General features: G+C 65.6%; 6 protein-coding genes across 6 annotated transcripts; 3 read left to right on the forward strand and 3 right to left on the reverse strand.

Moving 5' to 3' along the window:
* Positions 1 to 38: 38 nt before the first annotated feature.
* RPB2 (DNA-directed RNA polymerase II core subunit RPB2) lies at positions 39 to 4,462 on the reverse strand (the record flags this gene model as incomplete). Its single annotated transcript, XM_076652523.1, has 10 exons — positions 39 to 169; positions 289 to 362; positions 425 to 511; positions 577 to 1,259; positions 1,325 to 1,663; positions 1,728 to 3,509; positions 3,568 to 3,657; positions 3,749 to 3,902; positions 3,972 to 4,084; positions 4,151 to 4,462. The coding sequence occupies 10 exons, from the start codon at positions 4,460 to 4,462 to the stop codon at positions 39 to 41; spliced, it is 3,765 nt and encodes a 1,254-aa protein (XP_076501922.1).
* Positions 4,463 to 6,366: 1,904 nt separating this feature from the next.
* Positions 6,367 to 9,614, forward strand: JCM10292_005530 (uncharacterized protein; the record flags this gene model as incomplete). Its single annotated transcript, XM_076652524.1, has 10 exons — positions 6,367 to 6,495; positions 6,553 to 6,586; positions 6,668 to 6,725; positions 6,795 to 6,922; positions 6,985 to 8,205; positions 8,294 to 8,340; positions 8,399 to 8,598; positions 8,666 to 8,934; positions 8,997 to 9,059; positions 9,121 to 9,614. The coding sequence occupies 10 exons, from the start codon at positions 6,367 to 6,369 to the stop codon at positions 9,612 to 9,614; spliced, it is 2,643 nt and encodes an 880-aa protein (XP_076501923.1).
* A 122-nt stretch (positions 9,615 to 9,736) lies between these two features.
* On the reverse strand, positions 9,737 to 12,680 carry JCM10292_005531 (Zn(II)2Cys6 transcription factor; the record flags this gene model as incomplete). The annotated part of the gene is made up of 7 exons (XM_076652525.1): positions 9,737 to 10,222; positions 10,292 to 10,709; positions 10,768 to 10,847; positions 10,916 to 11,125; positions 11,190 to 11,311; positions 11,377 to 12,516; positions 12,623 to 12,680. The coding sequence occupies 7 exons, from the start codon at positions 12,678 to 12,680 to the stop codon at positions 9,737 to 9,739; spliced, it is 2,514 nt and encodes an 837-aa protein (XP_076501924.1).
* Positions 12,681 to 13,338: 658 nt separating this feature from the next.
* Positions 13,339 to 21,910, reverse strand: JCM10292_005532 (uncharacterized protein; the record flags this gene model as incomplete). Its single annotated transcript, XM_076652526.1, has 26 exons — positions 13,339 to 13,441; positions 13,550 to 13,712; positions 13,802 to 14,135; positions 14,206 to 14,435; positions 14,508 to 14,539; positions 14,602 to 14,814; positions 14,950 to 15,087; positions 15,152 to 15,290; positions 15,596 to 15,656; positions 15,719 to 15,977; positions 16,040 to 16,052; positions 16,116 to 16,710; positions 16,773 to 17,003; positions 17,071 to 17,557; positions 17,619 to 17,715; positions 17,778 to 18,345; positions 18,407 to 18,502; positions 18,568 to 18,676; positions 18,766 to 19,547; positions 19,616 to 19,736; positions 19,832 to 19,905; positions 19,981 to 20,096; positions 20,175 to 20,537; positions 20,608 to 20,774; positions 20,848 to 20,881; positions 20,956 to 21,910. 26 exons carry the CDS (start codon positions 21,908 to 21,910, stop codon positions 13,339 to 13,341), a joined length of 6,480 nt encoding a protein of 2,159 aa, XP_076501925.1.
* A 431-nt stretch (positions 21,911 to 22,341) lies between these two features.
* Positions 22,342 to 24,577, forward strand: JCM10292_005533 (uncharacterized protein; the record flags this gene model as incomplete). Its single annotated transcript, XM_076652527.1, has 3 exons — positions 22,342 to 22,358; positions 22,425 to 22,632; positions 22,706 to 24,577. 3 exons carry the CDS (start codon positions 22,342 to 22,344, stop codon positions 24,575 to 24,577), a joined length of 2,097 nt encoding a protein of 698 aa, XP_076501926.1.
* Positions 24,578 to 25,308: 731 nt separating this feature from the next.
* On the forward strand, positions 25,309 to 27,871 carry JCM10292_005534 (purine-cytosine permease family protein; the record flags this gene model as incomplete). Its single annotated transcript, XM_076652528.1, has 12 exons — positions 25,309 to 25,560; positions 25,725 to 25,790; positions 25,862 to 26,007; positions 26,071 to 26,402; positions 26,500 to 26,706; positions 26,812 to 26,928; positions 26,994 to 27,061; positions 27,140 to 27,208; positions 27,321 to 27,411; positions 27,486 to 27,583; positions 27,641 to 27,719; positions 27,792 to 27,871. 12 exons carry the CDS (start codon positions 25,309 to 25,311, stop codon positions 27,869 to 27,871), a joined length of 1,605 nt encoding a protein of 534 aa, XP_076501927.1.
* Between the last annotated feature and the right edge of the window lie 44 nt (positions 27,872 to 27,915).

Raw genomic sequence — 27,915 nt, forward strand, 5'->3', positions numbered from 1 at the left:
CACATAAGAGGACGACCCACAAGGACCCGCTTGCCGCCTCAAGCGACCGTGTCCTGTCGCGCGACGTTGGCCGCCGCCTTGTCCTCGAAGCCGAAACGGCACGCAACGTTCATGGCCTGCAGTTCCTGGAAGAGTAGCTTGGCGGCGTATGGCAGGTGCACTTGCGAGACTGGGGTCGCGCGGGGCAAAGCGGAAGCGAAGATTGGCGGGGGAGAGAAGATTGACGGGGAAGAGAAGATTGCGATGGTCACCCAACTGAGCCGGAGCGGTGAGAATCAGGGCACGCACTGGCTGTCTTGTTCCTGCATGCACGGCACTCGAAAGACTGCTTCTTGAGGTTGGCGATCGCCGTCAAGCCGCAGCTGCAAGGCGAACGAGCAGGTCAGCGGACAACTCGACTCGACAGGAGAGAACGAACACTCACATGTCGCAGACGTGAATGCGGTATCCGTCACTCGCCTCGAACATGCGCTCCTTGAGGAAGCCGGCCACACCGTGCGCAAGCATGCAGCTGCAGAGGGAGGCCACCAAGTCAGCTCGCGCACTCGACCAAGGTGCGGGTACGCGCAAACTCACTCGCGCTCCATCTCTCCGAAACGGAGACCACCGTCGCGCGAGCGACCCTCGACGGGCTGGCGCGTGAGGATCTGCACGGGCCCGCGGGCGCGCGCGTGGATCTTGTCGCCGACCATGTGCTTGAGGCGCTGGTAGTACGTCGGGCCGAGGTACACCTGCGCCTGGAGCTTGCGGCCCGTGTGCCCGTTGTACATGACCTCCAACCCGCGAGAGTGGTACCCGTACGTGCGGAGGAGCGAAGAGATGGCCTCGACCGTGACCTCGCTGAACGGCGTCGCATCGCCTTCGTTGCCCGTGATGGTCGAGACCTTCGAGAGCAGACACTCGACCAAGTGGCCGATCGTCATGCGCGAGGGAATGGCGTGCGGGTTGATGATGATGTCGGGCGTCGTCCCCTCGGCCGAGAACGGCATGTCCTCGTGCCGGTACGTGATGCCGATCGTGCCCTTCTGTCCGTGTCGCGAAGCAAACTTGTCGCCAATCTCGGGGATGCGGGTCGAGCGCACGCGGATCTTGACAAACTTGAGGCCCTCCGAGTTGGTCGTGAGCAGGACCTGGTCGACGATGCCGTTCTCGGTCGCCTTGAGCGGGGTCGAGACGTCACGCTTGGTGTGCGTCTTGAGCCGCTGCCCAAGCTCCTCCGAGTCGGTCGGGATCGGCGCCGTCTTGCCGATAATGATGTCCTGCAGGCGGAGTGAGGATCAGCAAGGCGTCCGCGTGGAAAGTGCACCCGCGAGACAAAGCGAACCTCGCCGGCGACACGCTCGCCGAGTCCGACGAGACCGTCAGCGTCGAGCTTCTCGTACGTGCCATGCTTGAGGCGGAGCGTCGTGTCGCGCGTCGGCTTCTCAAACTCCTCGAGCGCGACCTGGCCCGACTTTTTCTCCTGGTCCATGTACGAGCGGTAGTACAGCGAGCGGAAGAGGCCCCGGTCGATCGAGGACTGATTCATGATGACGGAATCTTCCTGGTTGTAGCCCGAGTAGCACAGGATGGCGACGATGGCGTTCTGACCGGCGGGCAGCTCGCGGAAGTGGAGGTACTCCATCGAGCGGGTCGTCGCGAGCGGCTTTTGCGGGTAGTAGAGCTGTGCCACGGAGAAACTCGTCAGGGCGGAGAGACAGATTAGAAAGGGAAGAGGCGGAACGCACAATGTTGGCCATCGTGTCCATGCGGACCTGGTAGTTGGTGAGGTAGACGCCCATGGCCTGCTTGCCCATGGCCGACTGGTACGTGTTGCGCGGCGACTGGTTGTGATCGGGGAAGGGAATGATGCTCGCGCAGATGCCGAGGATCATGCTCGGGTGGATCTCGCAGTGCGTCCACGTGTGCGTCTTGGCGCCGCCCGTCGCCTTGACCGTCGCCGAAGCGTCGGCGCCGGCGTTGGCCTCGACCGTGCCCGTCTCGGCAAACTGCCGACTCATCTCGAGGTCCTCGGGCGTCATGCAGATCATGACCGTCTCCTCCTCCTCGGCATCGAGGTACTCGACCAGCCCTTGCTCGACGAGGTCGTTCCACTTGAGCTTGGGCGGGTCGACGTCCGGGTCGAGCGGCTCGTCGCGCGTGAGCGCGTCGACGTGCTCGCGCTTGAGCGCGAGCTGCTGGTCGTCGACGACAAAGAGCGGGCGGCAGACGCGGCCGGCGTCGGTAAAGAGGCGGAGCTCGCGCTCGCGCACGTCGCGCACGATCGACACCTCGGACTGGATGTCGCCGCGGCGGCGCAGGCTCTTGATGGTCGACACGAGCTGGGCCGGGTCGCGGTGCACGCCCTGCCACACGCCATTGACAAAGACCTTGGTCGCCTTGGACACGTCGCTCGAGAACTCCTCGAGGTTCTCCATGCCCCACTCTTCGAGGAACTCGACGATCGGTGCCGACGGAGACCCGACCGAGATGTAGGCCATGAGCGCGAGGTTCTTGACGAGCCCGCACGCCTGCCCCTCGGGCGTCTCGGCGGGGCACACCATGCCCCAGTGCGTGTTGTGCAGCTGGCGCGGCTTGGCAATCTTGCCGTCGCGCCCGATCGGCGTGTTGGTGCGCCGCAGGTGCGACAGCGTCGACGCGAATGTGTACCGGTTCAGCACCTGCGACACGCCCGCCTTGGCCGACATGGCCTTCTTCTGGTCGCCCCAGTTGCCCGTCGCGAGCGAGTACTTGAGGCCGTTGGTGATCGTCGTCGACTTGACGGCCGAGTTGATGTTGAACGGCTTGCCCTGCTCGACGCACCGCTGCAGGTGCCGGTACACGTCCTTGGTGAGCTTGCGGAAGAGCATGCGGAACAGCGCGGCGAGGAGCGGGCCGGCGAGGTCGAGGCGCTTGGCACCAAAGTGGTCGCGGTCGTCGAGCTCGCGGCGCTCGAGCGCGGCGAGGAGCAGGCGGTGGACCATGTAGCCGAAGAAGAAGGCCTTCTTGGTGTTCTGCCCCTGCGCCATCGAGACGTGCGGGAGCATCTCCTTCTGGAGGATCTCCTGCGCGTAGTTGATGCGCCGGTCGCGCGAGAGGGCCGTCACCGTGCCGCGGCGACCGATGAAGTCGAGCGCGACATCGCGGCTCTGAATCGGGAACGCGTCCTCGAGACATGGCTTCATCATCTCGAACATGTCGGTGTCGTTGCGGTCGTAGCAGATGTGGTCGAGGATGTCCTTGTCGGGGATGATGTCGAGCGCGCGGAAGACGACGACGATGGGGATGTCGGCGCGGATGTACGGGATCGTCGACTTGATGGTCGCGCCCGATTGCCGCTCGGTTCGCCGCATCATCTTGACCTGCATCGACGAGATCGTCTTGCCGCCCTTCTCGACCGCGGACCGGATTTCGGCGAGGTACGACACGGGCGACGGCTGCGACTTGGCAAAGACGTAGACACGGTTCGTCGCCATGCGCTCCTGCGCAATCAAGACCTTCTCTGACCCGTTGATGACAAAGTAGCCGCCCTGTGGGGGAGGTGCATGAGCGGCGGGCGCAAGAATTAGCGAAGAGCGGAAGGCGCACCTTGTCGAAGGGACACTCGTTCAGCTCGAGCTTGTCCTTTTCTTCAAGGTCGTTGAGGATACAGAACGAGGATTGAAGCATGATCGGAACCTGCGGGACGAGGGATGCGATCAGACTTTTGCTCAACAAGAGCGGACTGCAGCACCTCGGCTCATAACCGACTCGTCGAGCTGCAACGCACCTTGCCGATGTAGATCTTGTCCTCGTCCTGCCCCTCTTCCGCACCGTCCTCCCGCTCCTCGATCCACGCCAACTCGCCCGTCTCCGGATCCGGCTCGTCGCTGTCCTGCACCAGCACGCGCTTCTTCATGTCGATGTAGAGTGGTGCCGAGTAGCTGATGACAACCTCGCTCGCGTCAGCGGGAGAGCGTGAAAGAAGGGGGACAAGGTCGACGAGGACCCACGTCAGGTTTCGCAGCCGGGCCTCGTTCGGGAACATGGGCGCGACGGTGCCGTCCGCCTCGGTCTGGGTCGGGCGCGAGAGGTAGATCTGCCCAAAGTTGAGCTCGTAGCGTTTCTGTGCGTGCGGACGTTGCGGTCAGCTCGACTAGGCGAGGAGGGAGGGGGAGAAATCCAGACGCACGGTCGCGTCTCCGGCCTTTCCCGTGTGCTGCATGTTCTGGTCGAGGATCAAGCTGCCCGACTCGTCTACGAGCTCCTGCATCGTGTTGTTGACAAACTCGTTGAACGAGTCGATCTGCTGGCTCACGAGCGTCTTGTCGGCAAAGTAGGCCGCGATGACGGCCCAGCAGTCCTCCTGCGTAATCGGGTCCTCGAGGCCGTAGCCGTCGTCGCCGTACGCGCCGGCGCCCGCCGCGGCGTCGCCGTCGTACATGCCCTCGGCGGCCGAGTAGCCCGTGTCGTACGCGGCGCCGTAGTCGTAGCCGTACGACATGGTGGGTGTCGCGGGTGCGGTTCGGCTAGGGTGGTGCTCGTTACTCGGCTATGCAGTAGTACGCGACTCGGTGCGAGGGACGGGGACGGAAGGAGGGTTGGCGAGGAGGAGAGTCGGGGTGGCGGTCACCTGTTGACGGGCGCAGGCGAGGCTGCGGTCAGCGGCTGTCCAGAGTACGCGTGTACAGCTCCAGCTACTGCTCGGGCTCTCCCGCTGCGTCTCGGCCGCGAGAGAGCGCCCTGCTCCGCCTCGATGGACGCGGGGAGCGGCAGCGCGACGGCGGCCTCGCGGAGATCCGCTCGCAATCCAGGCGAGTGTGATGAAGGCTCACTTGACTGCGCGTCTCGTGCACGCGGTCCTGCGAGGCGAGTGGAGGGGTCGGAGGATGCGGTGCTGACTGGCGGCGACGGCGGTGCTTCGACGCGGGCGCTGCAGCAGCGGGCGGAGGGCGGGACAGGCAGGAGGAGCGACGCGCTCGACGGGCACAGCAGCTCGGCCTGGCAGCGGCGAGGCGAGCACAGCAGACGCGGAGCAACCCCGGCGGAACAGGCACCGCCCAAGGGTGTATTCCCGCGACTACAACTGCCAATACACCGAGCAACTGTATTGAGGCCTTGCTCTCCCTCGCTTGTCCATCGTTTGTCCTGTTCACCTCGCTTGTCCTCCAGCTCGAATCTCGCCTTGCAAGCGGATCTCTGACTCACGTCTGCACCCGCCACACGACGCTGTCGCCTGCTTCCACGTTGCCCGAGCTGTTTCGCTGCGCTTGACGACCTGCGATGACAGCATGACGCGCGTTCCCAGTCGCTCCCGGGCACCGTTGAGCGCTTGCCAAGCTCTCTCAGCTCTCACAGCTCAGGCAGGAGGTCGCGCGGGGCGGATTCCAGCCCGAAGGCAGACTCTAGATGGAGTCACCGCCGCCTCAGATGGAGTCACCGCCGCCGTGTCCGTCCGCGCCAGGGCCGACGGCTCCCTCGAGATTCGAGCGCGAGCGCTCATCGATTGTGCTCGCCGGTTCGAGCCAGGTTAGACATTGCAAAGTTGCTCCGGCGCTCGTGAAAACGAGGCGGACCAAAGGGCCATGCTTGCTGGAGTTGCGTTGCTGAGCGTTGCCTCGATGCTGCTCTCTGCGCAAACTCGGCGGAGCTTCCAGAATCAACAGGCGGGCTCTCAAGATGGCGCCTGGCCAACCTGCGCGCTCTGTCGTGGCGAGTGTTCGACCGGCGTGCAACTCTTGCTTCTACTGCACGGGTGTGCCATGCCGCTCGTGCAGGCTCGACCCTTCCTGTGTTCGACACAGATCTCGAGGCAACTTTGCTCTGTAGCACGACCTTGGCGGCACAGGCTTCCACCAAGTTCATCCCGCGTGCCTGCTCAACGGGATCTGGCCTCCGCGGTGCTCTGCGGTTCCTGTCAGTCGGCTGTTCTTGCTTGTCCTCTGCTCAAGGTTGGACGATGGCTCTCTCCGGCTGAAGGAGCCGCTCTGGCTGAGGAGGCAACCTCATGACTACTGCGCTTTGGTGTTGATTACTTCGGATTTGGAAGGGACGCCGGTCGTGCTTGCAACTGCGTCCCAGGAGTGACTCTGCGCGCCGGCCCAGGCAGTGCGACGAGATGTCTCGCCATGGGCAGACTTTCTGGCTGAGATTTTGTCGCTGCGAAGCCCGAGAGAGGGAACGAACGTCGTTCCGCGCAGCCCTTGTCAACCCTCGCGTCGCACTGCGCGCTCGATCTTGCCGCATTCGTCAAGCAGAGAGCGGATATAGCCCCTGCACCGCCTCGTGCGCGGCCGACTGGCCTCGTCGGGCATCGCGTCGATCTCGCCGAAAGCCCGAAGGCGCCTCGTTCTGCGTTCTATCGCGTCACCGTTTCGCTCGTTCTCCGTCGAGACTGCCCAGAGAGAGATGCCTGCAGACCGCACGAGCCTGCTGCAGAGCGCAGGCACGGCGCAGCGCTTCACAGAGGCGATCGCGTCGGGGCAGCCGCTGTCGTCGGTCGGGGCGCACCACCCGCCGTCGCTCGAGCGCGGAAAGGTGCGCACGCGTGCGAGGGGCTGACTGGAGAATGCTGCTGACTCGCGTGACCCGCAGGCGTGCCTCACGTGCCGCCGGAGGAGGGTCAAGTGTGCGCCTTCCCCTCCCCCCATCTCCTCGGCACGCCCAACCTGCCCCGAATGGCTGACGAGGGCGTATCTTGCGTGCACAGGCAACGGCGCACGACCCGTCTGCGGGCGATGCGCAAAGTCCGCCCGCGCCCACGGCGAGTACGTGCCTGCTTGACGCTCTTCGCCGACACCTCCGGTCAGAAAACTCACGGTTCTCGCGTTGCACAGGAGCCCCGACTCGTTCGAGTGCGTGTACGACGCGGGAAAGGCCAAGTTTACACCGCCAGCGAGCTCGTCTACTGCGGGACACGGCGCCGGAGATGCCGCCACGCTTCAGAGTCTCGCTGCTCAAGTCGGTATGTTCCTGCTCGCAAGCATTTTTGACCTTGCCGGCAGACTCATTTCCTCCCAACTGCAGCCGCGCTCAAGCAGCAGCTCCGCGAGCAGCAGCAGCGGCAGCAGCAGCAAAGCGAGACGCCGGATCCGAGTCCGCCGCAGCTCTTCGACAACACCGCCGCGCATGCCGTAGCGAGCACCTCGTCTCTCACCCTCGAGGGCACGCCGTCTTTCTCCTTTTCTGCCGCGCAGAACGGCGGGCCAGGAACGGGGAACAGCGGTGGAGCGGGGTTCACGCCGCCCGACCAGGCCTGGGACGCAAACCTCTCGAGCGCACTCGGCGGCGGAACTGCAGCACTCGAATGGCCGCTCGGGAGTACCGGGCCAGACTTGAGCGATCTCGCTGCCGCGGCGTCCTCGACTCCGCTCTTCCAGACGCAGCTGCCTTCGCCCACCTCTGCCGCGATGTTCGGCGCGCTTCTCCCCTCGGCGTACCCTTCGGACCTTCCTTCACCCGCGCTCTTCCACCGCCTCCTCAACGTCTTTTTCACCAAGTCTCACCTTGTCTCGGGCATGGTCAGCGAGCGGCGCTTCCGCCACTCGCTCACCTTCATGACGTCCCTCTCGTCCGCGGGCTCGGCCGACCCGCGTGCGCCCGCGCCCGTCCTCCTGCACGCCATCGTCGCCACGGCAGCGATGCTCGTGCCCGAGTCGTTCTACGCAGACGAGCCACGCTACTGGCTCCTGAACCCGCTCCCGGACCCGCTCAACTCGGCCTGCTTCCCCGGTGGCCTGTCCTCTACAGGAGGCAGCGACCCGCTCGGCGCGCACAACCACGCCGACCAGGGCCCGACGACGCTCGCGTCGTACCACGCCAAGCTCGCGCAGTCGCTCCTCGACGCGAGCTTCCAGCGCGGGCACCAGCTCCTGCACGTCGTGCAGGCCGCCGTCCTGTGCTGCTTCTGCATGTACACCGAGGCGCGCTTCGGCGACATCTGGCTCGTGTGCGGCATGACGAGCCGCCTCGCCATCACGGTCGGGCTCAACCACGTGCGCGCGAGCGGCGGCGGCGGCGCGGCGCGCGGCGACGACGACAGGGACGAGCGCGACGGCGGCGAGTTTGACCCGCACACGACCCGGCCGGGCTTGAGGCGGGCGCAGCGCAGGCTGAGGGAGAAGAGCATGCTCGCGCCGACCAACGACCCGGAGGAGCTGGCCGAGCGCGCCGCGACGTTCTACATGGCCATGATGACCGACCGCATGAGTGCAGCGGCGACGGGGTGGGCGGCGGCGATTGACGAGGGTGCGTGCAGCGGCGGCCAAGCTTGCGAGGAGAGCACTCCGCTAACCTCTTTTGGCCTGTTGCTCGTTCCTCCGCGGTCGTTGAGCAGACGACATCACCACGCTTCTCCCGCATCCTCCCGGTGGGCCTGACACGGTTGGTGCTTTCCGTTTGCCTCGTTCTGGGCGGCTAGCTCACACCTCCGCCTGCGCAGTCGGACGACCCGCTCACGTCTCCGCTGTACCTGCACAACCCGTCCTTCTTCTTTGCCAACCCTCCGCACCTCACGACAATGCAGCAGGTCTACATCAAAGCCTTCATCCTCCTCGGCCGCGTTGTGCGCTTCCTCCAGCGCGCGCCAGAACCGGTCGGGAGCGGCTGGCCGAAAGAGCCGCCCGAGGACCTGCGCGAGACGTGCGTGTCGCTGCTGCGCCTTCTCGATCTCGGTGACTAACTCGCCTCGCCTGACGCGCGACTGCAGGCCCGGCTTCCGCTCGCTCGAGCGCACCATCTCCCACTTCCGCCTCTCGATCCCGCGCGAGTACGCCTACCAGTACTACTCGCACGCCGGCCCCGTCGGCGCCCCGATCGAAAATATCTCGTTTCTCGTGCATTCGGTCTTGCACGTCGTCACCATCCTCATGCATGAGCCGTTCTGCCTCGCCGCCGACGTCGACGCGAGCCAGCCTAGCTTTGTCAAGTGCCTCGACGCGGCCAAGGCGATTGTCGCCAGTGTGTACGAGCTTGCAGGTGCGTCAGAGGTGCTCTTCGTACGGCACGGGGCTGGCACTGACTGTGCTCGCGATAAACAGGCTCGTCCTTCGAGATCGGCAAGCTCGCTTCGTTCCTCAACTATCTGTGGGCCGTTGCTGGCAGTTCGTCCTTGAACATCTCTTCGCGTGCTTAAATCTAGCCTGACACGGCGTTGTTCCGCAGGGACGCTCGTCCGCGCCCTCGCGCTTGCCTCGCGCCGCAACGATCTCCCCGCCGCAGCGCAGCTGGCGACGGACGTCAAAGCGCTCATTGGCGCGATGCAAGCCAACAAGTCGCGCGTCGGCGCCGTCACGGCGCTCAACCTCCAGCGCCTCCTCCTGCACCCGTTCCAGATCCTCGCGGAGTCGTACTCGGGCCCCGGACCGGCCGACAACGGCCCGCTTGGGCCGTTTGAGAGCCACGACGAGACCTGGCCGACGCCGATCGTGCGGCCGTGGCTGCACCGCGACCACGAGGAGCGCGAGCAGCAGAATTCGAATCCGGTCGCTGAGGCAGAAGGGCGCCGCGCCATCTGGGAGATCCTCGAAGGCGTGCAGCGCTCTTACGGAGCTGGTGCGGTCCTTGAGACGGCGCAGGTCGCGATGGGAGGGCTTGAAGGGATCGTTGGCGCAGACGAGCTGGCCGAGCTGACGAGGTCTCTGGGCTCGACGTCGTAGAGTCTCGCGGGTCTCGCTAGGTCAAGCTCAGTCTGTCACTACAACCGTCTGTGCTTTCGCAGTTGTCACGCAATCCTAGAAAGATGGCTCTACAATATAAGCAAAGACAACAGAACCGCGTACTACAAGAACCCGACGAAGCGCTTCTCGTCCTGGAGCAATGCCCTCCAGTCAGGGCACCACCCTTTCTCGTCCATGACCTCCCACAGCCGGTCGAGCGCCGCGATGTTGTCGCGGAAGCCCTGCTGCTTGCCGCACGCCTCGATTCCACGGCGGCACAGTGCACGGTCGCCCGGGAGGAGCGCGCACGTGCCCGCGAGGAACCACGGCACGGCGCGCATCGACGGCGACGAATGGTAGTCGTCGTACGGGACCGTGAGCGACGAGCCCGTGTCCTTTGCCCGCTGCGGCGGCGCGGGCGTCGACGAAGTGGACGTCGCGGTCGAGGGCGCGCCGGGCGCAGAGACGGTCGGGACCGAGGCGAGCGGCGCGCGGTAGTGCTGCAGCATGCGCGATCCGAGCTGCAGGATCTGCTGCATCGCTTCGCGGATAATGCGTGACAGCATGCCGTGCTTGTAGACGACCTGGTAGAGGAAGATGATAACGGCCTGCGCGCGCAATACCCGTCTCGTCAGCTCCTCGAGTTGTTGATTGAATAAAGAAGCGAAACAACGCACGTGCCGCCACATCTCGGCCGTCGAGAGCTTGTCGATGTACCACGCGCTGTCGGCAAGGTCTTCGATGTTTGGTGGCGCAGGCTTCCATTCGCGCGTCGCGTTCTCGATTGCGGCCGCCTTGACGCGGACGACCTCGTCCGGCAAAGCGTCCATCTCGGCGGCGAGGTTGGCGGTCGCAGCAACGCAGAGCAGGAGGCCGAGCGGGAGTCCGAGGTGCGCGTCGATGCTGTCCGAGTGGCCAGAGACGTCCGTCACGACGGCCTCGGGCGTCGTCGCGGAGGGCTCGCCGGGCAGGCCGGAGAAGGCAAAGATGGTCCGCCGGCGAGGAATGCAGATGCAGCGGATGCAGTCGGACCAAGCGACGGCCGAGAGAAGCACGTTCTTCGGGTCCTGCATGTCGGACAAGTCGATGGCGGGTCTGCCATCCGAGGGTCAGTCTATCGAGTGAGCCGGAAGCTGAGGAAATTGGAGCCCACTGCGAGCCAAGCGCCTCGTGAATGAAGTACTCGCCGAGCAGCAAGATCGCATTTGAGGCTGCCGCGCCCCACTGATCAAACTGCGAGGCGACGCGCGCGAGGTCAGCTTGTTCCGCGGAAGTGATGCCAGGGTCTGCCCGAAACGTACCTGGTACGTCTGCATGTCGAGCACGGCGACCATCTTGGCCTCGAACGGAATCGGGCCCTGGAGGTGCTCGAGCGCCTTCTGGAAGTAGTGGTCCGACTGGGCGAGCAGGCGCGCGTGCTGCTCGGCCGTTGCGCTCACTTGCTCGGCCGACACGGGCTCGGTCGACGTCTGCTGCGCTTGCTGCTGCATGCGCAGGCGGTAGAGCATGACCTGCGGGGCGCGCGATGATCAGGCGTTGGGTTTGGGGGCGCCGAGAGCAACAGTCTTAACGCACCATGGCCATGGCGGCGTGTCGGCTCAATTCGGTCGAGCCGACGATATTGTATGTCCGCTGCACGACCACGTCGCGCACAGGCTTCGGCAGCGAGCGGAAGAACCCGTCGTTAAACGTGTTGTCTGTGTGGGTGAGATGCGAGTCAGTCGGAGGGAAAGGCACACGTCGCAGGAAGCCGAGTGCGCACAAATGGGGTCGACCGGTTCCGAATCGTCGACGTTCATGCGAGCCTCTTTGAACGCGCGGTGCTTGACCTTCTTGAGCGGTTGCGACAGCGAGTCGCGCCAGGGCAGGTCGCTGCCGTTCTTCTCCCCCGCGGGTGCTGCAGCTCCTGCGGCCGCCTGATGCGCCGGTGGTGCCGCAACTGGCGGCGTCGCTTGCGCGGAAGTGGTCTTCGCAGCTGGTGCGGCTCTCGGCGCCTTTTGTTGCGCGGCAGGCGGTTCAGCCGCAGGGTGCGAGTACGCTTCGACGTCGCCGGTGGCCTGAGGCGTGTGCCCCGCGTTGGCGTACATGATTGGGCTGCGCTCCTCAACGGCGCTGCCGTTGACACTCGCTGCGCCGGCAGACCCGCCCGAACCAGCACCGAGCGACTCCCAGTAGCCGACTTCGGCGTCGAGCGTGTGGAAGAAGTCGGTGAGCCCCTCGCCAAGGTCGAGAGCGCCGCTCGTGCCCGGCATGAGGAAGGACGAGAAGGACGAGGCGGGCGCGAGGACATCGAGATCGGCAAAGGCGTTCGGGGTGGTCGGGGCCTGCGTGGGCTGCGACGGAACGGCGAGGGAAGGGTGCGCGGCAGAGAAGGCTGGAGGGAGAGCGGCGGGAGTCACGCCGCCGTTCGTGAATGCGGTGAAGGGCGACTCGGCTGCAACGCCGTTGGCGGCGGGGAAGGCGAACGGTGCAGGAACCGGGTTGATAGCGGCAGGGAATGCAGGGTTGTAGCCCTCGACGGGGATGGCGCCGTCCTGCGTCAATGGGCCGGTCGACAGCGCCGCGTCGCCGTCCATGACAGTGTCTCCCTGTGCAGCGGCCGTGAGCAGGGCAGCACTGCGCACAGCGGCCCGCGCCCCCTCGCCTTCGGCTGCAGCCGAAGTGCTCTTGCTCCTCTCCCGCCCGCCTTCGCCGTCCCCTGCATCCGCACCATAGTCTCCATTGATCCCCGCAGCAGCAGCCTGTGCGCGGGCCCGAGCACTCCCGCTGACAAAGTTGCGCAACGGAGTCTCGCCTGCAGGCGTGGGCCACTTGCACTCCCAGCTGCCAACGAAGCAGCGCCTGCACGCGCCGCGGTGCTCGTCGAGGCGGGTCTCGTCGCACTTCTTGTGCCGGCTGCGGCCTGTGTAGCGCGATCAGGCGGTGGAGCCAGAGTCAGCGCGAGATGGGCGATAAAGCGGGGAGATACCGGCGGGAAGAGGAGGCGCAGCGAGAGCGAGAGGGCGCACACGTGAGGCAGCCGAGCCGTGAGCGAGTCTTTGCTTCGTTTGTGCGCTCGGCAGGCATCGCAGGCGGGCGCAGAGCAGCAAGAGCAGCGAGACCGGAGGATTGGCGCGAAGGCACTGCGCCAAAAGGTTCCCCGCGCATACACGCAGCCGCCGGGGCAGAGTGGAGGCTCAGCGCATTTCTCGCACAGGGCTCATCCAGCAGTACTGCGGTCGAATTCGTGTGCACACGGACGGCATCGTGACGCCGCAGGGCCCTAAAACGTCGCGAAGACACCAAGTGCCGTCAACACGCGACAAAGCGGTATCGCGGCTACGAGCGGCACCATCCCTGTCAGCACGTGCAGCGTGCAACTTGCGCGTGAAGGCGCGAAAGTGTCTCTCTCGGCGCACTGCAGCACAGCACTTGTCGAATCAGACAGACCGGCAGCGTGGACAAGCAGACCACGCTCGCTCGTATGAGCGACCACTCGAAGAAAGGGCGGTGTGCCGTACCAGCTGTTCGTGAAGCGGCTTGCCCAGCGTCGTAGGACGACTGCAAGTTTGTGAAGCAAGTGTCCAACCTTTGCCTTCGTGTCTTTGGGCTAGGGTCAAACAGCGGTGCTCGTCTAGTCGACCTTCTCAAGCGAAGCAAGCTGCCGTAGTGCGATGCACGCTAGCCGACGTTCGGATCGCGTGTACGCAGTTGTCCAATTGATGTCAGCAGTCCCGTCCTACATTCAGAGTTCTGTCGTTGCGTTCCGCCGCTGCTTCGCACGCTGCTTGCTCGCCCACCCGACGGCCAGTCCTGCAAGTGCGAGGAGGAAGCCGTTGATGCCGACGCTGCGCAATCAGTGTAGTCAGCATCTTATCCATGCCTGCGCTCAGGCATAGCAGCGTAATGCAATGGCGCTGCGCGCAAGACGTTGGAATCGAAGGACGCAAACGCACAAGACGATGATGCTCTCAAACCCGAACCTGCCCCATCCTTTGTTATCCTCAGCCAGCGAAGGGTTGTACAGCGCGTCCGACACAACGGGCATGACAAGCGAGGCAATGCCGCGCACGACCGAGTACAGCGTGACGATCAGGGTCGAGGTCATCGGGTCTTGCGCTGCGTACCGCTCCGACAGGCGTTAGCTGTATTGCAACACCATGTACAGAAAACATCTGTACCGCGGGTCACGGTAGGAGCAAACGCACCGGCCAGCTCCCGAGTCGCGCCGCTCCAGGTTGCGTTCTGCTGCGAGACGAGTCCAAACATGGCTACGAAGGCGACCGTCTTGCCGAGCGAGTCGGCGAAACCCCACGCAGCCAGGCTGACGAGCGCAGCGCCGAGCCCGCACAGGACGTTCGTGAGGCTATACGAGTAGTCCGAGAGGAAGCCGGCGAGGGCGGCGCCGATGCAGGCAAAGAGGTTGAGCAGCCCGACGACAAGATTGGTGGTCGTCGTTGACGTGTTGAAGCTGTCGGCGTAGGTCGCGGCGTAGATGCTGACGGGCATCCAAGAGAGTGCCGAGAACAGGCAGCACAGTCCCTACATGCACGCGCTGGTCAGCCTGCCTACCGTGTTACAAGATCTGAGGACTGCGAGAGGAGGGACTCACGAAGAAAATGAAGACTGGGCTGCGCAGGAAGCGCCAGTTGACGGGCGGAATCCACCGTCCGCGGTTCCCCTTGACCGAGGCGGGCGGGATGCGCGGCTTGACGAGGTAGACACTCGGGATGAATACAATGGCCGTGATAGCGGCCCAGATGCGGCACATCCAGGCGTACCCGAGGCCCTCGAGCAGGCCGTCGAGGACCCACGGGAAGATGAAGCCGCCGAGACCGGTGCCTGCGCAACGCGGCGGCGATGTCAGCATGTTGTGCACAGAGCTAATAAGCCAGTGAATCGGTTTATGTTTACCAGCCATGATGATTCCCCAAGCCAGGCCACGACTGTACAGAATCGGTGTCAGCGCGGCAGACGGATCCAACGAGCGGAGGAAGACGAGACGCACCGCGCCACAAACCATTCGTTCACCCAGATGAACACTGGCGTGTACAGAATAGCGTCGGCCGTCCCGCACAGCACGCCCTGCAGCAGGATGAGCTGCCAGACCTCGTTTGCCCAGCTCGAGACAAGCATGCTGGCGCAGCTGACAAAGGCTGAACCCCAAAGGATGGTCTTGACCCAGTCTCCGTAGCGGTGGAAGACGGGAATAATAAAGATACTGCGTGGGAAACGGCGACGGGTGAGCGAGGCGTACCGCGGAAGGCGCGAGGCGACAGGTGACCGAGTACGTCAGTCCACGCTGACGCCAGCTTGCACTGCCACTAGAAGTAGTTGCCCGACAGACTTGACGTACGGTAGCAGGAGCTGAAGACCAAGCATGGTGGTGCCAATGGCGGCTAGCGACGACAGCGACTCCCGACCCCACTTCTCGTCCTTTTGCAAGAACACGAGAACAGTCGAGTAGGAATACGAGAAGCCCCAAAGGAAGCATCTGTCGCGTGGCGTGGAGTCAGCGGCGCCGAAGCTCAGCAGGAAAACGGGAAGCCGGGACCCACTCGAGGAGGAACGCAGCCGCGACAAAGCCCCACGCTCCTTTGCCACGATCTGTTGGCGGAAGCTGCTGCGACACGAGCTCTTCGGGACCGTCGGCGACATTCAGGTCTGACAGGCGCGACGACGGCGGGTTGACTTGGCCTAAGGCGACGGACGAGGCGGTGCTGAAGCGAGACGGAGGGTACGAGCTTGATGGTGTAGCTGAGGCCACGCTGGTCGTAGCTACGGCGTTGCTCATCTTCGCGCAGCCGCACGAGGCGCGAAGGATGAGGGCAGTCTCGAGGAGTTGTGGGGAGCGCGAAAGTCAAAGCGAAGGCGATCTGCCCGACTCCGTCGTCCGCGGCGTCCGCCTATCTCCCTTGAACATCTCCCTTGTCCAAGCAAAGTCATGCGAGAACTGCGATAGATGTATATGCAAAGCACTGATGCGTGCGTCTACGATGGACCGGGCCCATTCCCAACATCGCCCGGCTTGACCGTTCGCGCCGTCGTTGACCGCCGAATGAGCTGCGCAAGCCCGCACACGTCAGCCAGAGCAGGGAGCACACCGTGTGCAGTGAGAGACGCACCTTGCGCGGCTTGTGCGTGACCCTTGCACGCCCCTTGGCCATCTTGCGCAAGATGGCAAACTCCTTCTTGCCAGTCGCGCGCGCGAGGGCGTAGAACCGACTCGTCGGGTCCTCGAGTAGCTTGGCGGGCGACTCGAATTCGATGAGCTCGCCCTTGTCGAGCAGGAGGACGCGATCAAAGTCGATGATGGTGCGCAGGCGATGCGCAATGACGAGCAGAGTCGACTCGGCAAACTCTTCCCGGATCGTCTGAGTGATTCTGCAGGTCGGCCGTGTCAGTGATCGGTCCAATCGCAGCGCTCGCGAGGGTCAATTCCGCACAGCTCATCGGTCTCTGCAGATTGTGCGGCGAGTCAGCGAGTGGCGAACAAGGCGCCAGGGGAAAAGTGAGACGCACCGTGGTCGGTCGAAGCGGTCGCCTCGTCGAGCAGCAGAATCTTGTTCCGCTTGAGCAGTGCCCTCGCCATGCACAGGAGCTGGCGCTGTCCCGTGCTGAAATTGGTTCCACCCTCGGCAACCTCGGCGTCGAGGTTCCAGAAGACGGAGCGGTTGGCGCCGGCCTCCTGGTCGTCGGGCCGCTCGCCCTCGCGGATGAGGTGCACGCGCCGCAGTGCGTCGAAGATCTCGGCGTCGTCGTACTGCTCGAACATGTCAAGGGTCGAGCGTAGGCTGCCGCTGAGGATGACGGGATCTTGCGGGACGATCGTCAAGCGCGAACGGAGGTCGAGCAGGCCGACTCTGGAGATGTCGATGCCGTCGATTGAGATGCTGCCCTCGTGCGCCTCGACAAAACGGAAGCACGCCTGCATCATCGTGCTCTTGCCGCAACCCGTCGGGCCGACGATGCCGATCTTCTCGCCCGCCTTGACCGAGAAGTTGAGCGAGTGCAGCACGTCGGGCAGGTCGTCGGCGTAGCGGATGCTCAGGTTCTTGACGTCGATGTTGCCCTGCGGCCAGTGAGCTGGCGGACGAGGTTCGATGATCTCGGGCGCCTGCGTGGGGGTTGGTGAGCGCTGAACAAAGACGCAACGCGATGTTGGGCAGAACAGCGCACCTCTTGCTGTACCGTGGCATACTCGTGCACACGCTCGACACCGACGAGCGAGAGCTCAAGCTGCGTGTACCGCCGCACGAGGAAGAGGATCTCGTTCGAGATGCTCAGCGCAAAGGTCAGGGTGAAGCCTGCGAGGGCGGCGTCGACCCGGTCCCCGGCAGCGATGAGGACGTAGCCCGTAAGGGCAACAACCGTCGCCGAGAGCAGCGAAAAGCGCATCGAGAGCCAGCGCTGCATCGCGTCCGAGATCAGCTTGTTCGGGTCAAACAAGGTTTGGTACAGAGCAGGTCAAACGCACGTTTGTGCCCCAGAGCATCCAGTAGAAGGTGACGTTGGTGGTGGCACGCTCCAGCATGAGCGCCATGAAGCGAGCACTTCCGCCGAAGGCGCGGATGACGGCGACGCCGGAGATGGCCTCGCCATAGATGCTGAAGAGAGGCGACTTGGACACCGAGTCGAGTCGGCGGAATTCGCGCGCCGAATGGTTAAACAGGCGCGCGTTTTGGTAGTAGGCGATCGAAAGGAGGGCGAATCCGAGGAGGAAGATGGGCGCCGAGAAGGCGATGACGCCAAGCGTTGTGACGACGCCCAAGCCGTACATCAGGGAGCGCCCAAAGTTGTCGGGAAGCGATGAATCGATGCCTTCGAGATCCTTGCTGAAGCGGTTCTGAATCCGGCCGAGGGCCTGCGAGTCGAACCAGCGCAGCGGGGCGCGGAGGACGGACCGAAGCAGCATCTGATGCAGACGAGCGCTGGCGCGAAGCGTGCCCGTGTAGAGGACGAGCCTGCGGAACCGGAGATCAGAGTGAGTTGGGAAAAGCACACTTCAGGGCGGCTAGTACGTACCACTGCAGCGTCTGAATCACGACGGCGAGGATCGCAAGTGCCGAGTAGATGCCGAGATAGAAGTTAACCGAGTGCTTCGGGCCGCCCTCCTGGTCGTCTGCGAGCACGAGCAGCGTCAGCTCAAGTCCAGCCCAACGGCGCCGAAGGATTGGTACGCACACGACCCGGACCACTTGCCCAGCCACCACGTCTGCGCCACGTCCGACAGGTGCGCGCCGCCGAATACGCCGACGAACGCGACCCAGAACGTCCAGCCGCCGAGCAACCCGAGGTACAGCTTCCAGATCTCGCCCGACACGTGCCCCGTCGCGCGCTGCTCGTCCTCGACAAGCTTGCGCGGCGCGGCGCGCTCGAGCTTGCCGCCGCCGCTCGCGTCCTTCTTCGGCTTGTCGATGCGCGGGTCCTGCCCCTCGTTCTCCGAGTCGGACGACCCGTCCTCGTCGTCCGACCCGCTCTCGCTCGCGCTCGTCACGTCCGTGCTCGAGGCCGGTGTCTCGGCGACGACCTGCGCGAACGACTTGTGCTGCGGTTTCGGGATCCTGGGCTCGGCGGCGGGCGGAGCGGCGGGCTTTGGCGCCGCAGCGGGTTTCGGCGCCGCCTCGTCAGCAGGGACGTCCTTCTCGTCGCCTTCGCCACCGTCGCCACCCGTGACAGCCTTGAACATGTCCGACTCGAGGAAGTCGGCCGACGAGCCGGCGAACGAGACGCGACCGTTCGCGAGCGAGACCTGCGGACGCCGGGCGTCAACTTCGGAGCGGGCTGCAGCAGGAAAGGGTGGAGGGACGCACGACGTAGGCTGCACCGGGAGCAGTGAGCTGCACGTGGTGCGAGACGAGGATAGTCGTGCGACCCTCGAGCAGCGGGCCCTTGAGGCACCGCTCGTACTGCGCGCGTGCGCGGAGTCAGTTAGTCACTCGCGGGTATGCGGCGCTGAACAAAGGAGACGCACGATGTGGGCTGCAGTGTGCGCGTCGACGGCCGAGAGAACGTCGTCGAGGAGGAGGACGGACGCGCGGCTGTAGACTGCGCGCGCGAGCGAGACGCGCGCCTTTTGCCCACTGCAACGTCGCACGGGGAGCCAGCACCCATCGTCAGCCCTCGTCTGGTAGCCGCAGACACGGTGAAAGAAGGCGCTGCGCGGACGCACCCCGAGAGGTTGATGCCCTTTTCGCCAATCTCGGTCTCGTCGCCGTCGTCGAGGATGTCGAGGTCGGCGACGAGGCTGCACGCCTCGAGCGTGTCGCGGTAGCGCTGTTCGCGAAACGGGAGGCCAAAGAGGATGTTTTGCCGGACGCTGGCGTTCTGCAGCCACGCCTGCTGCGGGACGAACGCGACGTGCGCGGGCGAGACCCACTCGGCGTCGGAGAGGAGCGCGTCCCAGTCGAGCGAGGGGAGCGCGATCGCGCTCGGCGCCGAGCGCGGGCACGAGAGTGAGCCCGAGACGAGGTCCGACTCGCCGAGGAGCGAGAGGAGGAGGAGCGTCTTGCCGCTCCCGAGGCGGCCGCACACGAGCGAGAGCGCGCCCTTGGGAAACTCGAGCGTAATGTCCTGCAGCTCGAACGGCTTGACGCGGTCCTCGTCCTCCTCCGAGTCACCCCCGGCCTCCTTGTCGTCGCCACGGCGGTCCTGTGGGAAGGTGACGGTGGCGTGGTCAAACTTGATCGGCGGCTGCTCGATCGCGGGCGTGTCGACGAGGAGCGCATCGGCGTCCTCGGCCGGGGTGGGCGCGATCTCGGGCATGCGGAGGTACGCCTCGATGCGGCGGAGCGAGACGAGGCACTGGAAGAGCGAGACGATCACGTCGGGGATGACGTTGAGCGAGAACTCGAGCTCGTTCCACACGGCGAGCGTCGCGAACGCGGTGCTCGGCGTCAGCTCGCGGCCCATGAGGAGCGGCGTCGTGTAGGCCCACAGGCTGACGAGCACGCACTGTGGTCCCCGCGCCTCAGTCAGCATATCTGACCAAGAGGGATCAATCGAGGTGAAGCGAAACGCACGAGGATGGGACTGATGGACCAGATGCCCTGGAACGCGACCTCGAGGAAGAAGTTCCACCTGAGCTCGCGGATCTCGTCGTTGCGCACGGCAAGAATGCGTTGCTCGAACGGGCGCTCGAACCTGTGTGCATCATGCGACGGTCCTCCGTGAGTGGCTGAGTCTCAATCGAAGCCCAGCGCTACGGGAGGACAAGGCAGTGAGGCACGAGGACGCACGCCATGAACTTGATGAAGCGGATCGACGACAGCACCTCGTTCATCAAGCTGACCCTGCGGTCCCTCACGCGCATCTACCCCGCGCGTGCCTCCCCTCCCGTCAGCCTGCGCTCTCACACCAGCAGCGGGACAGAGAGAGGACGACGCACGAGGCGGTCCTGGGTCGCGGTAAAGTTCTTGCTCGCCCAGTTGTTGAGCGGGAGAAAGACGACGGCGACGCTGATCCCGATCAGGGCCGCGTACCCGATGAGCGAGTACAGGAAGACTGCGCCCGTGCCTTCTCGTCAGCGCACACAATCCCACCCCTACCGGTACCCTCGCCCAAGGAGTGAACCCGACGCACAGGTGCCGATGAGGATCTCGATGGGCGCATCCCACACGCTAAAGCTCCACACGCTAAAGTCGGCGACGCGCTCCGAGTCGATCGCAAAGAGGTTGGTGAGCGAGCTCTTGGTCTTGAACCGCGTGTCGCCCTCGTCGTCGTCGCCAGCCCCCGCGCCGCCCGAGCCTTCGTCGTCGTCGTCGTCCTTCTCGACGCCGTTCGGCCCTGCGGTGTCTGGGGAAGGAGCCGGCGTCGCAGACCGCGAAGAAGAGGACGAAGGGACGGTGGTCGAGACGCCCGAGACGTCCTTGCGCTTGAGCGTCTTGGAAAAGATGAGCGTGTTGAGCTGCACGCGGATGCGCGTCGCGAGGAGCGAGTTGCTCACTGCGGGCGTTGCGCCGTCTCAGCGCTCTCGGACCACAGAGCAGCAGGGGGCGAGGGGAAAGGGACGCACCGAACCACAGCTGGCCGCTGACGAGCGACTCGAGGATGGCGCCGGCAAAGAGGCCGACGACGTAGACGTACGCCCACTGGAGCGACTGGCCCTCGCCCTTTTCTCCGCCGGCCTCGCGTGTCTCGAGGAAGTGCACGAGGCGCTGCAGGAAAAAGGCCGGGACGTAGCTGCGACGGGGCGGGCGGGGTCAGTGCCGGCGTACGTGGGTGAAGGGTAGAGCTCGGGGGTGCGAGGACGCACTAGAGTCCGGCGTTGACGACCGACAAGACGACCTCTGCGCACGCCCACGACAAGTCAGTTCTGCGACCTTGCGCATGCATGCAGGGACGGCGCCCTGCGCGAACTCACGCCAGATGAAGAGCGCGCGATTGACGACGACGATCCTCCACAAGAGCGTGTTCCAGCCCTTTGGGGCCCACGCCTCGCCGCGCAGGAGCCTGGGGCCCTCGTGGCGGATGCCGTCCCACAGGTTGCGCGCGCGCTCGCTCGCGGGGAGGGCGGGGAGTGTGTGCTCGTCGATGGGCTCGGCGGAGCGGAGGGACGAGACGAGGACGGGCGTGACCCAGGTGAAGAGGAGGTAGGCGAGCGGCGACGACGAGGGGAGGGCGACGATCGGGTGCGCGGTCTGAGCGTGCGCGAGGGGCGCCGAGCGCGCGGTCGTGCCCGCGAGGAGGAAGACGGCGAGCTGGAGTGCGGTCGAGAGGGCGACGAGGGCGACGTCGGCGGGGGAGGAAGAGTAGGGGCGCGAGGAGGGGAGGAGCGAGAGGCCGGTCGAGCGCGGGAGGACGAGGCGGAGGAGGGTGAGGGCGAGGGCGGCGGCCGCGACAGCAAAGGCGCTCGTCGTGTAGCGCCAGTGGAGGCGGGTCGAGCGGGGCGTGGCGTGCGAGAGCGGGAACGCGAGCGCGGCGAGGACGAGGCAGGTGGACCAGGTTGCGACGATGGATGCGCGCTCGAGCCAGAAGCCGGCCGAGGGGGCGCGAGCGCGGGCGAGGGCGTCGTAGGCGGTGCGGAAGAGCTCTGTCGCGACGAGGGCGGCGGTGGCTGCGACGGTCGCGGCCTTCTGGAGGCGGAGGCGCGGGTAGAAGCAGTCGGGGTCGACCTCGTGGTCGTGCTCTGGCTCGTCTTGCGGGGAGACGGTGGTGGTCGGGAGGTGGACGGGGCCGTGCTCGTCGCTGGGCGGGTGGGAGAGGGCGAGGTAGGCGAGGACCGAGGCGGCGACGAGGGCGGGGACGAGGTGGGCGTGCCAGGGCTCGAGGGGCGGGTGGGGGGCGGCTGCGATGCGCTGGAGCGCAAACACGAGCATTGCGCGCGGGCAGTCTGCGCTTGAGCGGGGGACACGGACAGCGGAGAGGAGCGAGAGGGCGCCGTGTGGTGCGCGGTGCGGTCACTGTCGGCGAGATGAGACACGAGAGAGTGACTCGCTTGGGTGGGAGCGACCCGCGTGGTGCACAGTGCGAGTGCGATTGCAGTCTGCCGTGCTTTACTTGGCCCAACTCGAACCTTACTGTAGTGGCCGGGAGAGGAGCGCTCCTCCTCGTCGGTGCACCGCCTCGTCGTCCCACACTCTGGCTCCCCTCGCACTCGCACCCGCGCACTCGAAGGACACAGAGTGCTGCTCACGAGACTGCAGAGACTCCGGCTCATCCGCCTGAAGCTCGCTCCACACTCGCTCCTCCACCCGCCATCGCTTGCTTCCCTCAACACGCACAACTGCACCCAACCGTACCCGCAGCCATGCCCGACCCAGACGAGTGCGTCCCCGCCCTGCGCAGGACACAGGGACCCGGACCACACTCACGCCCCGCCCCCACCCGCAGCGACCCCGACTCGCCCACCGCGCTCAAGGCCCGCTGCGCCGCCCTCCAGGCCCAGCTCGACGCCGCAGAGGCCGACATCCGCGACTTTACCGACTCGAGCCACGACCTCCAGCGCGAACTCGAGCACGAGCTCGAGCGCATGGAGCGCGCAGAGACGGCCCTCCGCTCCGACTTGGACCAGCACCGCACCGCCGCAGACGAGTGGAAGGTGCGTCGGCGCAGCGAGGCGCACAGTCTACGTGCACTCGCAAGACTCACGACAATCACATTCCCTCACGCAGACAAAGTACACGACCGCGCTCCGCGACCACACGGCCACCATGTCGCACATGCAGCGCGAGCTCGAGACGCTCCGCTCCGCCGAAAAGGCCCTCCGCGCCCAGCTGCGCGACATGGAGCTCGACAACGACGACCTCGAAAAGAGCGAGCGCGCCAAGGACTCGTCCCTCCAGGACCTCGACGCCCGCTTCAACAAGGCCCTCGAGCGCATCGCCCTCCTCGAGGAGGAGCTCGTCGCAAAGGCCCAGCTCGACGAGGAGGTGCAGCGCCTCAAGGACGAGCTGAGGGACGTCAACGAAGAGTTGGGCATCACGCGCGCACAACTCGCTGCGGCAGCGGCACCTTCATCTTCTTCCCGCGCACCGTCCCCGCTCGCGCCGTCGTCCTCTTCTGCCCCTGACTCACCCACTGCCTCTACACCCGCGACGACCGTCGCGGGCGACGGCGACGACCCTACCGCCACCCCGCCCTCGCACCGCCCGTCCACCCCGCCCAGCGACTCTCCCTCCATCTCGCTCACGAACCCGACCCCGCTCCCCGCGTCGCGCGCGCTCTCGCCCTCACCCTCGCCCTCGCCGTCCAAGATCGCGCGGCGCCCGCCCTCGCGCGCGTCAGGCATGGCAGCGCCCAGCCCCGCGGCGTTCAAGGCCCCGCTCAGCAGTGCGGGTGCGGCGGCCGTGCTCGCGCGCTCGACACGCACGGCGCAGCTCAGCAGCCGCGGCGGGCTGACGAGCTCGCCCTCGACGCCGACCCTCTCGTCCGCGTCGTCCTCGTCGTCGCCGACCAAGCGCCCCTCGCGCCTCCCGCAGTCGCCCTCACTCCGCACCTTCTCCTCCTCGCGTCCAGCCCCCGCCGCGATCCCGCGCTCCGACACGGCAACCATGATCCGCGACATGCAGCACCTGACTTCGCGCGCGCGCGCCCTCACGCACCGCCTCGACGCGAGACGCGCGAGCGCCATCCCGCGCTCGACCATCCTCGCCTCCTCGCCCCCGCCGCCCCCGCCGCGGAGCGCGACGGTCCGTGCGGGCCTGGGCACACTGGGCAGCAGTCGGCCGCCGAGCCGCCTCGCAGGCGAGCGGGAGTCGACGCGCCCCTCTTCGCGCGCCGCGCTGCGCGCTTCGATCGCCGCTTCGGGTGCCGCGCGGCCGGCGAGCCGGGCGGGCGGTGCGCGTCCTGCCCCGACTGGGACGGCGGCGGCGAGGGCGGCGTCGCCTCTTCCGCGCATGCCCCCGCCGCCCCCGCCGCCGCCGGTCCCGGTCCCGAGCTACCCGTCGCGGTCGCCGACGCCGACGAGCTCCGCGGCAGCACATGCGCAGGCGCACGCGGGACGGACGTCGTCGCGCCCTGCGTCGTCGCTAGGGCGAAGTTCCGGCCCCACGACGTCTTCCGCGGCAGACGCCGCGCGCCGTCGCACTTCCACGTCGTCTTCCACTTCAAGCTCGACGGCGGCGGCGGCGTACGGCTCGCTCGGACTGTCACGCTCGGTCGCGGCACCAACTCGCAGCAGCGGCGGTACCGGGGCGGCGCGAAGAAGCGTCTCGAGCGCTTCTGCCTCTTCTTCTTCTGCATTCTCGCGGAGCACGGCGGACAGGAACGGGGACGGGGACGGGGACGGGCGCGCGACGCCCTCGCTTCTTCTCGAGCGGCGGCCGGGCTCGGCGCTCTCGAGTTACCCTGCTTCTGCTTCTGCTCCGGCGGCGGCGGCGGGGGCGGGGAAGAGCAAGCTTGCAAGGAGGGTGAGCGGCGGCGGCGGGCTGGGCTTGGGGGGGCTGCTCGGGCGGAGTTTGGGGCCAGGGGGAGGAGGAGGAGGAGGGAGGAGGAAGAGTGTGGTCGAAGGTGATGGGGAGGGGGAGGGAGGGGTGGCTAGGTAGGGGGTGACGAGAGCAAGACGAGCAGGTTTCGGCAAGACGAACAGGACGTCGCTTGCCAAGAGGGAGAGCATCGACCTGAGCAGGCAGTCGTATGACGCTCGAGGACAGTGCGACGTTTGCGGGGTCATCGCATCTCGTGAGTCCGTGTGAGCACGAGGAGGGCGACGTCGATGAAGAGGTGGTGGTGCTGAATCCAATGAGGAGACGGGCCCGACGCAGAATGAACAGCAAAATCGACCACTTTGCATGCACTTTCTCAAGGGAGAGCGACTATTGTCCAGTGCACAGCAGCCCACCGTCAGATGAGGTGGCCATCTCCGCAGACGGCCAGGCGCGCCTGAGAAGGCCAGGTTCTGCGACTGGCGCCCTCGGAAGCGGGCAGGGAGGCCGAGCAGGACCCACGCGTGCGGGCGTGGGGAGCGCACACCGCGAGGGGCGCAGACGATAGGGTCACCCGCCCTCCCCTCTGCACGGGCCTGTGCTCGAGGACTCCGACGGATTGGCGCGTATCGGCCAAATCAAGCGACAGCAATGAGGGGATTGAGGGGGAAACGCCCAAATTTGGCAGCATCCGAGTCCGAACCGCGAGGTGCAACTCCGAGCTCTCTGCCTCTCCGCATTGCGGCTTTTCCTCGCCCTCGCTTCTCTCCCTTCCCCTCCTTCTGTCCTGCTACCCACGCCAGTGCCCACTGCGTCGAGACGCTCAGCGAGCCTCGCTGCACAGAGCCACGATGAGCCACCCCGCCTTCCTCGCCACCACTGGGCGCAGTCCCTCGTCCGAGCTTGCCGCCTCGGATGAGGAGAAGGCCGCGTCGCTGCCCAAGGACGAGGGCGAGTCGAGCTCTGCCCCGAGCCTCGTCGTCGCGCGCGACGAGATCGTCAGCGAGAACAAGGGCCCGTTCGTGCGCTTGAGCAAGTATCTCAAGACCGTCGGCGTCGAGACGCGGTCGCTCGAGCGCGTGCCCGAAGACCAGCGGGAACAGGTGTGCTCTCGTGGCTACTGCTCAGCGGCACGACAGTCATGCTGACGCTGGACTGCGCGTCAAAAGCTGCCGCTCTGGCGGATCGCCATGCGCCAGGTGGGACCGACTCGCCGTCTCTATCGCGACGAACTCGCTCCGGCTGACCGCTCCTCTCCGGCTTTCAGATGTTCTTCTGGTTCTCCGTCAACTTCTCGTTCTCGTGCTGCGCGACCGGCTTCCTCGGCAGCTTGGTACGTCGTTGTTGCCGTCGCGGCTCGTCCTGCTCCCGCTCGCGTGGCTGAACCGCCACTGCACCAATCAGTACTACACTCTCGATTACCACACGTCGCTCGCTGTCATCTACTGCGGCGTCGCACTCGGATGCTGCGTCTCCGCGACCATGGCGACCATCGGGCCGAAGACCGGCCTGCGCACCATGGCTGCTGCTCGTTTCGCCGGCGGCTGGCCGTACGCCGCGTTCCCTTACCCTTTGATCGCTCCCGTCGTGCTGACGCAGTCACGATGCTACAGCGGCACGGCCTTCATGTCCCTCCTTAACGCCATCTGCCAAATCTGCTACGGCGTCTCGACCGCCATCGCCGGCGCCCAAGCCCTGCGCGCGATCCACGGTTGCTCCCTCGCCGTCGGCATCGTCGTCCTCACGCTCGTCGTGTACCTCCTCGCGCTGTGGGGCTTCAAGCTCGTGCACTACTGGGAGCGCTGGGCTTGGATCGGCTGCCTCATCATCTACTTCATCGTCTTCGGCCTCGGCAGCAAGGGCGACTACGACGTGCACCGGTTGACCGAATCGATGGACACGGGCAAGGCGCTTCGCGGCGACGTCCTCAGCTTCTTCGGCATCAGTGCGTCTCGCAGTTTCCCTTCGTCAGAGGCAGCTTCGAGTCGCTCTGCGGCCGCTCTCGCACTACGTCGGCAAGTCTGACTGTCTCCATCTTGCAGTGTTCTCGGTCGGCAGTGGCTGGACCTCGATTGCGGCCGACTACAACATGTCCCTCCCCGTCGACACGCCCGCATGGCTCACTTGGGGCTCGTCCTTCATCGGGATGTACATCCCCATCACCTTCACTTGCACGCTCAGTGCGACCTTTTTGGCTCTGAGCAAGAGCGACTACGTCCAGGCGTTCGAGGAGGGCTCGCTCGGCGGTGGTGCGTTTCGCTTTCTCCTCCCGTCGCATGCCGCAGTGCGCGGTGCCGGACGGCAGTTCGGTCAAACACAACAGCGTCTGACCTGCCTGTCTGCGCACATAACAGTCGTCGGCCACATCCTCACGACCAACGTCTCGGGCGCGACCGCCAACTTTGGCCGCTTCCTCCTTGTCCTGCTCGCCTTCAGCACTGTCAGCGCCAACGTGCCCAACCTCTACTCCGGTGCGTTCACTCCGCACGAACGAATTGTACGAGTCGATCGGTGCTGACGAAGTTGCGGTGGGTAGGCGCGCTGTGCGTGCAGTCGATCCACCCGTGGCTGATGCGCATCCCGCGTGTCTTCTTTGTGACGCTGGTGAGTGCGACTATCCTTGAAGGCAGTGCGACTCGACAGGAAGGAGAGCGGAGCTGACCTCCGATCGTGTCCGTGCAGTGCGCCATCATCATCCTCGTGTGCGCCCTGGTCGGCCGCGAGCACCTCTCCGAGATTGTCGGCAACTTCGTGCGTCACTGTTCTCTTGGAACTGCCGACGAAGCTGGGACGTTCCGTCTGCTTAGCCCACCCAAACTGACCTTCCCGACTCCTGCTGCTTCCACTCTCTTCCGCTTCGCAGTCGGCCATCCTCGCCTACTACACCGCCTTCCTCGCCTCGATCGTCTTTATCGAGATCTTCTGGTTCCGCCGCAAGAACGGCCCGCTCGGTCGTGCGTCCCTCGCTCCCGCTCCGCGTGCTCCTGACCGAGCCTGCCGCTCACCCTCCCCCTGATCGACGTCGTAGGCGAGACCAACTGGGACGACGTGACGGACTACTCGAAGCTCCCCGTCGGCGTCGCGTGCGTTGCCTCGATCGCTTGCACCATCGGCGTCGTCGTCCCGGTGAGTTTCACTTCTTCTTCTGCCCTGATGAATTACCGCTGACCGCGACTGTCACAGAGCATGGCGGCTACCTGGTACGTGGGGCCAATCGCCAAGGCCGTCACCATGCCGGACAGCGAGTACGGCGGCGACCTCGGTGCGTTTCTTGCTCTCGTCCGGCCTTTGCTGCTGGATCGAACGCTGACGGGCCTGCGGTCTCGCATGACAGGCTTCGAGGTCTCGGCGGGCGTGAGCATCATCACGTACACGCTGTTCCGGTACGCCGAAATCTGGTACTTCAAGCGGTGACCGGTCCTTCTCGGCGAGGAGGTCGGGTATGGGCGCAGGGTTCT

The sequence above is a fragment of the Rhodotorula paludigena genome (genome assembly GCF_050403205.1).
Source record: "Rhodotorula paludigena JCM10292 DNA, Rt_paludigena_JCM10292v1_ctg79, whole genome shotgun sequence".
Taxonomy (NCBI): Eukaryota; Fungi; Basidiomycota; class Microbotryomycetes; order Sporidiobolales; family Sporidiobolaceae; genus Rhodotorula; species Rhodotorula paludigena.